The sequence below is a fragment of the Neofelis nebulosa genome, chromosome 12 (genome assembly GCF_028018385.1).
Source record: "Neofelis nebulosa isolate mNeoNeb1 chromosome 12, mNeoNeb1.pri, whole genome shotgun sequence".
Lineage (NCBI taxonomy): Eukaryota > Metazoa > Chordata > Mammalia > Carnivora > Felidae > Neofelis > Neofelis nebulosa.
In genome coordinates, this window is record NC_080793.1 from 38,228,359 (window position 1) to 38,242,542 (window position 14,184).

The 14,184-nt window shown below is 44.8% G+C and overlaps 1 protein-coding gene across 1 annotated transcript; it reads left to right on the forward strand.

Annotated features, from left to right (window-relative positions):
• Nucleotides 1-819: 819 nt before the first annotated feature.
• On the forward strand, nt 820-7,590 carry SPATA31F1 (SPATA31 subfamily F member 1). Its single transcript, XM_058695025.1, has 4 exons — nt 820-1,053; nt 1,918-1,957; nt 2,504-2,564; nt 3,590-7,590. Exons 1-4 carry the CDS (start codon nt 910-912, stop codon nt 7,413-7,415), a joined length of 4,071 nt encoding a protein of 1,356 aa, XP_058551008.1. The 5' UTR covers nt 820-909; the 3' UTR covers nt 7,416-7,590.
• The last annotated feature ends 6,594 nt before the right edge of the window (nt 7,591-14,184 follow it).

A 14,184-nucleotide genomic window follows, 5' to 3' on the forward strand; every position in this document is an offset into this window, starting at 1 on the left:
TCAGGCAAACAACATATATCCAGAGTAGATGAATAGATTTAATCATGATCAGCAACTAGTTTATCACCTTAAGTCAGAAGTAGCCGCTAACTAACTCCTCTCTGCAGGTAGTCATATCCATGAGGAGACAGAATTCTAAAAACAGCTCTAGAAAACCAACTTTTAAGGAGCTCAATAAGTGAATCTCATTAGTATATCTCCATGGAAGGCAGTGTTTATCTCTTCCCACCTATCTGTAAGCGTGATGCCACACAGACTCGGAAGCATTCCTTCCTGCCTCCTACAATCTCATTGAAAGATGTCACCTTGCCCTTTTCCTCCTATAAGCCATGGTCCCCTTCATATACTTCTGATTCCCCATCACCCAATGCCATTCTCCATTCCCAAGCCATAACCAGACTCTGCCCTCCCTAAGCTCATGTGTGCTTTTCAGCTATATTTCCAGTACAGAGACGGGAGTTAGTGGAGATTCCTCTGTCCCAGCCACTCTTCCTCAAAAGGTGCACTATATCCCTAAACACTCAGAAATTCAGTTGTGGGACAGGTGACCAGATAGTTGTAAATGACAGAGTCAAGACATCAGGCTGGTGTAGGGTGTGCAGACTGAGGACAAAGTGGAGGCATAGACACTATCTATGAGAAGACACTTTTAGTCCCAGGCTCTGTAACCATTACAGACAACCGGACTTCCTCATCTACAGACTATATCACCATATACACTTCCCTAAGTCTTTGACACTGCATGTGCCTTGTGAAACAGAAGGTCTTTGTGATGCAGTCTGGTGGCCTAGTTCCATCATCTATGAGGTGGAGATGACAAGGCATAGCATTAGGAGTCATCAGGCACCAGGACTCTGAATGCCTAGATATAGGGATGGTTGGTCTCCTCATGCTAATGAGGTTTAGACCATGTTGAGAAGTACTTTTGTTCTGTGGGATTTCGAGTATACCTTATATGTCTATGTCTTCATCTTCATCATTCTCCTAATTATCTGGCAAGTAAAAAGGAGTTACCATGGATTAAGGCTGGAACCTCAAAGGAGCTGCTGCCTGGTAGGGAAACGTTATGACCATGATTAAACTAATAAGCCTCAGATAAGCTTTTAAGATCTCAGAGTCTCTCCTTTTACCACCACCACCCCCAACTTTCATACCACGCATTCAGTAACTCTCATTTGGTACTTCTCAGAGACTAAAAATAATTCATTACCAGACCATCCTCCAGTGTAGTCTAGTTGAAATTAAACACCTCTCAATGTGGCTTGGGTTGAGACCTAGATGAAATGGATTCTAAATCCCTGGATCTCAGACTACCTCCCAAAAAGTGGGATTTTTCTGGTTGGTAGTCTGTATAGGCATTTTTTAACACAAATCTGTTGGCTGTTATACCTACACACTCTTTAATCTGTCCCACTCTTTCTCTTGCTTCATCATAAACCTCATGCATAACTTGGGAAATAAATGAGAGGTATCGAGTATGGAAAATCCTCTAAATAAATAAGAAGCAAGCAGAGAAGAGAAATGTTGAGGTGAAATGAGTATGGAAAGGGAAGTTAGAAAAGTCAATAAAATATAGACATATATAGAAAGGGATTGGGAAATGTATATTAGCTTTGTCTTATTTTGTTTTTTAAAAAAATTTTAATGTTTATTTTATTTTTGAAAGAGAGACACAGAGCATGAGTGGGGAAGGGGTAGAGAGAGAGGGAAACACAGAAATCTGAAGTAGGTTTTAGGCTGAGATGTCAGCACAGAGCCCAATGCAGGGCTCGAACCCACATACTGTGAGATCATGACCTGAGCTATAGTTGGATGCTTAACTGACTGAGTCACCCAGGTGCCCCAGCTTTGTCTTATTTTAAAGATGACCAAAAAAGAAGTGTCCCATCTTCATATTCTTAACATTTTGTCTTTAAGCGTCACCGAAGAGTCAGGATAAGAGATGCAGCATTTAGAGGTAAGGTTCCAACTCTGTTCTGACTCCCCTCACCATGGGCAAAATTCCCTTGATGTGTGTCTCTCTATGACTCTTGGTGCCAGGAGCCAGGTTCTCTAACCACTGAAGGGTCCATTTGCCCCAGCTGACGAATTCTTCCAGATTTTCTTGGGATATCAGAGGCTGGGAATGTTCCAAAATTCACCTTACCCCAGCTCCTGGGAATGATGAATGAGGAATTAGAACAGAAGCCCTCTCCTGTGTCATTTACTAGTTTTACAATCCTATGGAAGTCACTTCATCGATAACTCTGTGATCCATGAAATGGGCATCTGATGATCTTGCCTCACTCACAGTGTGGTTTTGATGATCAAATGAGATTAGGTCCAGGACAGCATGATACAACTGGTTAAGTTGTACACAGACATGCCTGAGAGCATTTACTGTTGGGGTTTCGAATCTCCTCTTACTCAAAGGCCTTCAGCTTCCTATAGGAGTCCCTTCAACTTCCCATAGGATGCCCCTGTATCCTCTCATTCCTTGTAACACTGTCTCCTGGTTTCTCAGCTAGGAGACTTTCCCGGGAAGAAGCTGAGAAGCCATGGGAGCTGCTCTCTGTCATGAAAAGGTGACCACTTGCTCTTTGCAGTCTCCAAACTCCAGCCTGGTCCATCATCATTTCTGTGCTTGGCCTGGGGCAGGGATGAGGAGAGGGATAATGGCTGGGTGGGAGTAAGACACAAGTGGACACTGAGCACAGTTGAGAGGGTTGCCAGGGCAGAGGGGGACCAGGTGTCTCAGGAGAGAGGAGTCTCCCAGTTCTGCTATGGGCTCAGTTCACAGTGGTCCTGGAACTCAGGATTTCACTAGTATGTAATTCATTAAAGACTCTACATGAGTTTGCACTCAGCCACAAGACAAGTTATCCAGTCAAGAGAATAGACAAATATGTGCATAACTAAATGTCCATTGTCATATTCCCTTTACAGTTACAATCGTTCAAGGGCAGACCTGTGGAACCTGTTGACATTACCTCCATGGTTTTGTCTTAGGGGAGGCCAGTTCCTGGGACAGCCCTCAGGAAAGAGCCTGTCATCTTATCCTCTTCTTAAAGTCTCTAGAGAATGGGACTGGCTCTGAAGGGATGCTATGAACAGGAGCTGGGACACCCCATGGTCTCTGAATTCAGAGTTCCCACAAAGACCTCATTTTTCACAGTTTAGAAATACTGCATATAGGCTGTGGCCTTCTTAACCCCAAAGGAGACTGACTCCAGATTCTCCTGGTCATGTTCTTCATGCTGCCACATCAGCTAAACATTGGTTCCCCTGCTCCCACCCTACACCGACGTTCCCTTCTCCTAGTTCAGCTTCTCAACACAGGTAAACAGAGAACTCACCCCACTTCCCAGTCTGTCATGGCCCTGTGCTCCCATGGGCTGTCCGAGACCTTGCCCAACAAGGTCCAGGCCCTCAGCCCAGCCCAACATAACTTGCCAATGGCATTTTCCTTGGAGGAAGAGGAGATGGGTAAATACCCTGGGAGTACAAGCCCCAACGCTTCCAGGACTAGGGGAGGGCAATCTCCAAGCCACACACATTCAAAGAGGCAGGTGTCAACCCATCAGTAATGGTTGCCATCTTCCCTTCCCAGCCAGGGCTGGCTTCCTCAGGAGGGAAGTGTGCGACGGCTCCTGTGTGCAGATACCTGCTGCCAAATCTGCAATTCTATGGCTCTGGAGATTCAGCAATTGCTGGCGGGTGAGAACACCCTGATCTGTCCCCCTTCATCAGAGCCATTGCAGGGGTCCTCTTGCCTAGAGATTTTGTCCATGTCTAATGTGTCTTTAGAACAGAATCTGGACCAATGTTCCCTACACTCCAAAGCACTTGTATATCCATCTGTAACACCCCCAGTGTTGCAATCAATAGATCAGAAATGCTTAACACAGTCAGCTGCCCAGTCGACTGGTACAGCCAGGGTGCACAATTACTGGGCTGAACACCACCAGCTGGGGCAAGGATTTCAAATAACTGGGGTGCCCAGGGGCCAAGAGACTATGTCTTGCTCAAGACTTGAGGAGGCTAGGTTAACAGTGAACCAGCAGGAGATGATGCAGAGCACCCCCAACCATGTCTATGGGAACAAAGGGCAACAGCCCTTGAATTCCCAGGTCACTCTGCACACCCTAAACCACGAATTCACTACCCAGACACACCCTATGGCCTTACATATGGTTACTGTCCTCCCTGCCAACCTGCCATTCCTCAGTCCTGAAGTCCTGAGGCTTCTTGAGGTACATGTGAAAAAATGGATGCATTTCCAGAGATGGGGGCTTCCCAGGCGTGTGGAGGAGTCCCTAAGGCAGCTTATGCCAAACCCGCCATTCTTTTGCCAACGTGTAAATGACCAACCAGTTTCTTTCATCCCAAATGATACTTCTAAGTTCTCTGTTGAAAAACTGGGGACCTATTCCTACCAGAACTGGGGTCCATTTATGGGCAGCCAGCCTACCCAGGCCTTCTGGGTTTCTGAATGGTCCACTATGGACCCAGAACAAAGACACCACCACCAGCAAATCCCAAACCATATGGCTCTGGCCTTGCTGTCTCCAGCCCTTAAAGAATCACGTGGCCTCTATCCACATCCTGGGCACCAGGCTCATGACTCAGTGGCCCATCTGCAGCAGAAATACAGCCAGCTATTCTGTGGCCACCCTTCTCTGCACAGTGAGTCCCTGGTCAACACATTAATAGATTCTCAAAACTGCTCCACAAATGGGAGCATATCCCAGCACCCCCTGAAGGATGCTCTTCTCTTCAAGGAACTCTCTGTCCTCCCCCTGCTGCCTAAAACTGTACCCCAATCAGTCCCACCCTCTTCCCCATCTTCCCCAAATTGGGTCACTCCATCTGATTACCAACAAGCTCAGATCAGTGTTCCATTATTGACGCTGGCTGAGTGTGATGCCTTGGAGTGGCACCTGCTGCAGAAGCAGCTCCAGCTTCAGTGGGGCTTGCCAGCGGTTTTCCAGAGACCTCAGCACAGCCAGAGCCCCATACAGTATAGGCCCTGTGGCAAAACCCAGTCTCCAGAGACAGTGAAAACTTTTTGGCCAGTGAAGCCCATCACAGTCCTCACTAGGAAACTACTCTTCTTTCCGGAACATGCCCGAAGGCTGCTGGAATTCCATCTCCAGAGGCAGTTGATTCACCATCGTTGGGGCCTGCCCCAAAAGATCCAGGAGTCCATCCAGTTGCTCCTGTCCCCCACTGATCAGTCAACTCTGTCCTGGAGTAGCACAGCCCTAGCCAACATGAGTGCTCCCCAACCTACAGCCCTAGAAACCACTGGGGCCGGTGACCCATTCTCACCCTTCACAGACCCAGTGTCAGTCCCCATGCCACACTTTTTTGACCAGACCAAGGCAATATTACAGAGCCACATCAACTCCAAATGTGGGCAGATCCACCAGGGCAAGGTCCCTGCTTGTGTATACAGCTCTTGGCAGTACATAATTCCTGGGGACCTGCAAGTGGCTCCCTTAACCTGCATCCCAGAAAGCAAGCCCTTGGAGCTGCAGGCAGCAACTGACCCTGCCCCACAAGAGAAAGCTATACCCTGGATGCCAATGGCCCTTGACCAACGGCAACAAGCCTCACGAGATGCTGTCACTGAACACCCTAAGCTGCCCCGAGCCCTGTCTGAGGGAGCCATTGAGAAACTGGAGACGACTTTGCGGCACAAGTATCTGGCCTTCTTGTCAGGGCTGCCTGCTCTTTATTATGTGGCTCTTTCTAGGGCCATGGGACCAGCAATCACTACCCAAGATGTGATCACAGGAATGGTGCCTGGACCTGGAAAATTCCCAACTGAACCTCTGACTCAGATGATCTCATCTGAAGAGAAATGTCTGAGTCTTGGGCCATGCTTTCAAGATGCCAACAACACTTGTGCAAACATTGCAGATGAGTTCCAGGCTGAAGGGCAGGTAGAAGAAGATGCCAACAACACCTGTGCAAACACTGCAGATGAGTTCCAGGCTGAAAAGCAGGTAGAAGGAATGATTGAGACAGTGCATCTAGAAAGCCAGATAGAGACTTCTGGGCCCTACACACTCAAGAAACCCATCTTGGCCAAATTAAATTTCCATCTAAGAAAGAAGATCCTAGAGATACAACTGGGAATTCCCATAAAGGCAAGGAAGTCCAGAGAACAAACTATAGCAATCCCAGAGAACACATCCACACAGGAGTCTCCAGGGATTCTGAACAACCAAGGGAAAACATTGCTCCAGGATCTCCCCACCCCACCAGATGTTCCTCATGCCCCAGATCCAGAATGGCTCCACCTTAAAGAACAGCTGGCCATTGAGTTAAAGGCAGTGCAGCAGAACCAGAAGCAACCTAGTTCCAGAGCAGTACCCCATGGTTCTGCCCACTGGGCCTCTAAGATCTCACAACCCAGTGGCGACATGACAGAGGCCCAGGTACTTTGTGTTCAGCTTGAGGCCAGTGTGAACAGCCCCAGCCTGGAGGAACCCTGGAGCCCTGAGCCCCAAAGCCCCAGCAAGAGCAAAGACTCAGCCCAAGTTCCCATGCTGGCAGAAAAGAGAAAGGACCCAGGGAAACCCAAATTGGCAGGGGACCATGGAGAAGGGGATGCCGGGCTTGCACACTGCTCTACAAGAGAAATAAGCCACCCTGATGCAGCCCAGAGGCTAGAAGGGATGAACAGGACACCATGCAGTCCCTGGCAACGAAGCCATAGCTTTCATCTTGATGCTTTCTGTGAACATAGTACCCAGCACCCTCAGATTAAGCTTCCAGAGCCACCTCCAAGAATCCCTGGGGGGAAGGAATCTAAGAAGAATGACCTGCAGGACAGTCAAACCAAGCTCAATGTCCTTCTCAAACCAGCAAGGATTTCTAAGAATGCCCAGCCTATGGTGCCCCAGGCATCAAAGGGCCAGTCTATCCTGGGCCAACCCATTCAGGGCAAGCCTTTGCAGGGCCAAACTTTGAAAGGTCAAGTTTTGCAGCGGCAGGTGATGCCAGTCCATACTAATAAGAGGCCCAGCCTTACAGAATCTGGCTTGAGAAGTAAGATGAAATCCTTTCTGCACTGTTTTAACACCAAGACAAAAGGCAAAGGGCATGAGGAATCCATGTTCTCTACAGCTGCGAAGGTGGCCAATACCAGAAGAGAAAATGTAGAAAAGAGCCTGGCTCCAGCCAAAAGTCCCACAGGGCGAACCAAGACAGAGAAAAAAGGAGGGGACTCCAAGTCCCAATCTTCCCCCACTGAGAAGCAGGTGTGCCTGGCCTTCTTGGATGGTCTCCATTCTCCAGACAGTAAACTCCGGCACCGCTCCCACTCCCAGCAACTCCACTCTGCCTCAGTCCTGAGCCACCCCCGCCACTGCCCTAGGCACTGTCCTAGAGTGGCTTTTGCTACCCAACCAGGGAACTTGCCCTAGGTCTCAACTCTCACCTCAGAGGGAAATGTTGGTCTGCTCAAGAAGACCCAAAACAATCAAGACTTTGTAGGCTCCCCAACATCTGCACCCCTTGAAGAAGACTGCTGTCATTTTCATTAATGTGCAGGTGGGGCAGAATGCCACTGAAATACACTCTGTATCTATAAGCAAAGAATTGTCTGTCTCCTCCTTCTCTCCACTGTAGTGTGTTAAGGGAAGGCAGGAGTTGGGGGGGAGGCTAAAATGTCCTTTTCATCTAGGGAAGAAGCTTTAACCCACACTTAAGCTGGGTCAACATTCCAAATAACTCCTCCCAGCCCACCCTGGACTGTGGATAAAGAGACAAGCGGTTGAGGCACCTGGGTGGCTCAGTCGGTTAAGCAACTGAATTGTTTTTGGCTCAGGTCATGATCCCAGGGTCATAGGATCCGCACTGAGTGTGGAACCTGCTTAAGATTCTCTCTCTCTCTCTCTCTCTTAAAAAAAAAAAAAAAGCGGGGTTGGGGACTTGGGCAGAGAAGAATGAAGGTAAGGTAAATAAAGAAATAAAGATCAGGCTTGGGGGTGCCCGGATGGCTCAGTTGGTTAAGCATCTGACATTGGTCAGGTCACGATCTCTCAGTTCTGGGTTTGAGCCCCATGTCAGGCTCTGTGCTGAGAGAACAGTAGAGCCTGGAGCCTATTTCAGATTCTGTGTCTCCCTCTCCCTCTGCCCCTCCCCCACTCACACTCTGTTTCTCCCTGTCTCTCAAAAATAAAATAAAATAAAAAATAAAGATGAGGCTTGAATTCTATCATGGGTTCTCATGGTGTCCTTGGACCCAGAGGAGTAATGTGGACATGAGGATAGTAGTGACAAGGAGTGGCTAGGAATCCCACAGGCAGAATTCATTGATGACTTCTATATATGCACACAGTCTTCAGTGGTGGTTTTCAGAGCAGTACCATAGTGCTCCAAACTTGAAGAGGTACTTTGTGTTTATCAAAAGCACAAGTTCCCTGTTGGTTATTAGTGATGCATCAGCTGGCATTCAGATCAACATGCAAAAGGATTCCCCTTTCTCCATGTCTTTGCCAACATCTGTTGTTTCCTGAATTGTTAATTTTAGTCATTCTGACAGGTGTGAGGTGGTATCTCATTGTAGTTTTGATGTGTATTTCCCTGATGATGAGTGATGTTAGCCATCTGGATGTATCCTTTGGAAAAATGTCTATTTGTGTCTTCTGCCCATTTCTTAACTGGATTATTTGTTGTTGGGTGTTGAGTTTGATAAGTTCTTTATAGATTTTAGATACTAACCCTTATCCAATATGTCATCATTTGCAAATATCTTCTCCCAGTGCATCAGTTGCCTTTCAGTTTTGTTGATTATTTCCTTCACTGTGCAGAAGCTTTTTATCTTGATGAGGTCCCAAAAGTTCATTTTTGCTTTTGTTTCCCTTGCCTCTGGAGACATGCCTAGTAAGAAGCTGCTGTATCCGAGGTCAAAGAGACTGTACTGCTGCAACTGCTGATTTGAAGGGGCACATGCACCCCAATGTTTATGGCAGCACTATCAACAATAGCCAAATTATGGAAAGAGCCCAAATGTCCATCAACTGATGAATGGATAAAGAAGACATGGTGTGTGTGTGTGTGTGTGTGTGTGTGTGTGTGTGTGTAATGGAATGTTACTTGGTGATCAAAAATAATGAAATCTTGCCATTTGCAACAACATGGATGGAACTACAGTGTATTATGCTAAGTGAAATAAGTCAGTCAGAGAAAGACAAATATGATTTCACTCATGTGTGGAATTTAAGAAACAAAACGGATGAATGGGGAAGGGAAGGAAAAATGAAATGAGATAAAAACAGGGCAGCAAACCATAAGACTCTTAAATATAGAGAAAAACTGAGGGTTGCTGGAGGGGAGGTGAGTGGTGGGATGGGCTAAATGGGTAATGGGTATTAAAGAGGGCACTTGCTGGGATGAGCCCCAGGGTTATATGTAAGTGATGAATCACTAAATTCAGCTCCTAAAACCAGTACTATACTAGATGTTAACTAATTTGAATTTAAATTTAAAAAAATTAGTTAATAAAGCACATAGCTAATATGATAGGATGTCAAAAGCAAATGATAGAATCTCTCCTCCTCTGCTCCCTGTTAGTTATTAATAAGATCTTTCTGGAGAACTCACCTCAGAAGCTGCTGTAGCTCTCTTACCTATATGCCGCCTCCACTGCCTGCTAGTTGCAAGGAATGAGTGATTCCTGGAATGAAGATCACAGTAGGACATGAAGAGGCGCTTGTCCCCACTTCTAAAGGCTGGCAGGGAGAGAATCAGGAAGGGGAAGCATGTAAATGGAGGTCTGAGTACCTGGGACAGAAGCTGACATGTTCCTGACCAGGACATGAAAAGAGAGCAAAGCCAATTTGTTTTGCCCTCAAAAGAGCCTAGAACCAGGAAGCTAACCCAAAGTTCAAGGGCTTTGGGGGGAAGTAAGTAAGTAAATCTGGGCTTTAATCTGCTTGTCTTAGTGTGATTAACAGAGGTTGGCTGAGTGTTGACACTGCTGGGAAAGAACCACAAACACAAGATTTTTCTAAACACATCCAATCCTGTCAAGTACTGCCAGCAGCTTGTACCCAGCCGTACTGTTATGTCTCATTTCTATACCACCTACACCTGCAATCCTTCCCCATGTTCCTCCTTTCCACCAGCCTTGCCTTCCTGAATACATATACACATATATATGTTTATATATGTACATGTTTTTAAATTTTTTATTTGTTTGAGAGAGAGAGTGAGCAGGGGAGGGGGGCAGAGAGAGAGAGAAAGAGAGAGAGAGAGAGAGAGAGAGAGAGAGAGAGAGAGAGAGAAACCCAAGCAGGTTCTGCACTGTTGGAGCAGGAGGCTCGAACTCATGAACCATGAGATCATTACCTGAGCTGAAACCAAGAGTTGGACACTTAACCAACTGAGCCACCCAGGCACCCCTATATATGTATATTTTTATATGTTTCATGAATATTGTATGGTGTTGAACTCAGCTGTATACGCTCCCAGGATCTGCCTGGTGTCTTCCCCACTCTTGTCCTCTCCCCAGACAAAGACAGCATCAATTAGCCTACCCACCCCAGCCCTTGGTGTCTGTCATCATTCCACATTTCTTCATTATTCCCCCTGCATTTCAGAAAGCACCAGAACCACTCAATTTGATTGCCAACAACAATAACATAACACTTTTAATAAGACTTTTGAAAAGTGTTCTGTTCCATTAAATAGTCATGAAAAGTGGCCAGGGATCTACATCTAGAATTTAATGCCACACATGAGGTCTTTACCAGATAAGCTGCTCAGCACTGAAGAGGGACTGTAGCCCCTTTGGTCTTTCTGGAATGTCCAATAATTTGCACTTCATAGTAATATCTGTTTGTCATTGATGGAAAGATAACATGGAATTCTCTGAAACCCTGGGAACCTCCCAAGAGGGATACTGAGAGGCAAGCTGAGATCTGTGAGCAGCTGCTAAGAAATGCAAGCCCCTCCAAACCATATCTTGTCTACACACTCCCTCACACATAGATTAAACGAAGTTTCGCCTACAGACCTGTTTTAAGAGGCCTCTCCAATAAACTCGCCATTCTAAGACATTACTAGAGTTCTTTCCTGCCTCCTGTTGTGTCAGCCTGCACTCCTACCCCAACTCCCAGCACCATCAGCAGCCTCTATAGCCCTGGCCAGAAAGTAGATGTCTTAACAGTGGCCATCAGACTCATATTCCCTGACCACCTAAGGAGGCATGAATGGACCTGTCCCACCTTCTCCCATAAACTGGGCTGGGGCAGGTATTGGTGTCCCTGGAAGAAAGACTGGAATCCTTGCCCTTAAGGAAGCTACAGCAGAGTAGCATAGCTGAAGGTTGTTCTTATTCCATTCAATATAAGGTTAAGTATGAATAAAAGATTTCCACTTTCAGAAGGAAACTTCTGGCTGAAATGACCAGAGAATGATCTCAGAGAAAGATGATAAACATGAATAAAGGGCAACAAAACTACAACACAAAGAAAACATTACAAAATTATTTTTACAATGTTTAAGCCAAATCTATGACCCTTGGAGAGGATGAAGAGTTTTAAGGGCAAAGTCACAAGAATGGAATGTGAAAAAAATCAGAGTTAGAATCCTCTGACATTTGACAAGTTACTTAACATTTCTGAGTCCCAATTTCTTCATCTGGGAAAGGGGAATAACTGTACATCCATATCCCAAACCTCAATTACTATTAATGTACTGCTGATTCCCAAAGCCGCTTTGTTGCTCTAGTCTTTCCTCTGAGCTCCAACTAAATAGGCAATAGATAGGAAAATGCTCTATCTTGCCCCAAAGACAATGCAAATTAATTAAAAGTTTCCCAACACCCTCTACCTCACCAAACTGCTTTCTAATGTCAGAGAATTGTGTTACTATACCATTTTTTTCAGACCAGGTATATCACTATACCTTTTTGTTCAGACCATATATCAAGTCAGTAACTGGGTTCTAATTTTGACACCTCTCAAGTTGGCCCCTTTCCTCTATTGTTACTGCCTCTGCTTATAGTTCAGTTTCTCATCCTTTCTTTCTTAAAAAATTATAATAGTATCTCATATCCCCAGGGCTTAGGACAGGGCTGGTGCATGGTAATACTTTAATAGACTTGAATTCAAAGTCTGGCCTGAGGAAGCAGATTAATTATTACATTAATGTGATGACTGCTATGGTGTATGGGGTCCTGCCACAGGAGAAAGTACTCAGCTCATGAGGACCCTAGGGTCACATAAAAGGGTCACAATAAAAATAACCTTGAAAGGCATCTTGCATAACAATTAAAATAATTTGAGTACTCACTATGTGCCAGGAACGATTGCAGGCAAAACAATCGCCAAGACACAGGCCTTGCCTCCATGGAGATCATTACTTAATGGGGTAGACAGTCTCATGTATCCAAATTGTCTAATCAACATATACATATGAATGTCCAATATTAACCTCAAAAGTAAAATCCTGATTCCCTCCCCCCTTGCCACCACACAATCACATATACCAGACCTATTCCAATCACAGTATTTCCCACATCAGTTAATGGTACCTCCTTTTTGCCCATTGTTCAGGCCAAAAACATTGGTGTCATTTTGATTTTTTATCTCTAACAATGTCTCTCCAATCCATCAGAAAATCTTGTCGCTACCTTTAAAATAAATCTAGTACATAACTACTTTGCACTCCCTTTGTTTCTAGTTAATGTAGTAGTATTGTAACTAACCCCTCTGATTCTTCCTGAGACCCTTCCACAGAAACCCAACGGTCCTCAGAGAAAGTCCTTGCTACAGATGATTGATTGACTGATAGACTGATATATGTAAAACCATGAGATTAGATAAGATCACCAAGGAAATGAATGAAATGAAGAAAAAGCCCTAAGGATTGGGCTCTGGGACATTCTAACAGTAAGAAATTGGAGGGGAAAAAAGGGATCCAGTAAGAGAGAAGACTGAGAAGCAGTAGCCAGGGAGGAAGGTGGGAAAAGGAGAAAAGTGTTGTATACCATAAGCCAAGAGAGGAAAAGTACTGCAAGGAGAAAGTGAGCAACTGAGTGAAAAGTTGTGAACTGGCCAAAGAAAGTAAGGACTCAGAATTGACCATTAGATTCAGCAACATAGAAATCATTCATGCCTTGAGAAGAATAGACTCTTGTGAATGATGGATGTGAAGGCATGACTGGGATGGATTCAAGAAAAAATGGAAGGAAAAAAAATGGTGACAGCAAGTGTAATCAGTTCTTTAAAGGAAGTTTGTTTCACAGAGATGCAGAAAAATGGGGAAATAGAAAGTGGGACCCAAAGAGGACTTTTTTTAAAAAGGTGAGAGACACCAATAACAACAACAAAATCTGATTTAATGGCCAAATTATGGAAACTGCCCAAGTGTCCATCAGCTGATGAATGGATAAAGAACATGTGGTATATACATACAATTACTCAGCCATAAAAAAGAATGAAATCTTGCCATTTGCAATGACATGGGTGGAGCCAGACAGTATTATGCTAAGTGAAATAAGTCACAGAAAGCCAAATACCATATGATTTCACTCATTTGTGGAATTTAAGAAAGCAAAAGGAAAAAAACAGGCAAACCAAGAAACAGACCTTAACTAGAGAAAACAAACTGATGGTTACCAGAGGGCAGGTGAGTGGAGGGAAAGGTGAAATAGGTGATGGGGATTAAGGAGTACATTTGTTGTGATGAGCACTGGGTGTTGTATGAAGTGTTGCATCACCATATTGTACACCTGAAACTAATATTACAGTGTATGTTAACTAACTAGAACTAAATAGAACTAACTAGAACTTAAATTAAAAATTTAAATAAAATAAAAATGCACAGAGGAACTACTTAGACATTTTTTCCAAATAAGACATTTGAATGGCAAACAGGTACATGAAAAGATGCTCAAAATCATTATCAAGGAAATGCAAATCAAAGCCACAATGAGAAATCATCCCACACCTGTTAGAATGGCTATAACCAAGAAAACATGAGATGAGTGTTGGTGAGGATGTAGAAAAAAGTGAACATTTGTGTACTGTTGGTGGGCATTTAAATTGGTGCAACCATTATGAAAAATAGTATGCAAGTTAAAAAAAAAGTGAGAGACATAGCATGCTGGATATTGACTGAAATGATGCAGTCAGGAGGGATAAATTGATGATAAGGGAGAGCAAGGGGAGAACTGCTGGAGCA

Excerpts from the sequence above, each read along its gene's own strand:
- SPATA31F1 (XM_058695025.1), top strand. The coding sequence starts at position 910 with ATGTTGAGAAGTACTTTTGTTCTGTGGGATTTCGAGTATACCTTATAT. Across the intron at positions 1,054-1,917 it reads CTCAAAGGAGCTGCTGCCTG|CGTCACCGAAGAGTCAGGAT; the intron begins GTAGGGAAACGT and ends TTTGTCTTTAAG. Across the intron at positions 1,958-2,503 it reads AAGAGATGCAGCATTTAGAG|CTAGGAGACTTTCCCGGGAA; the intron begins GTAAGGTTCCAA and ends CTGGTTTCTCAG.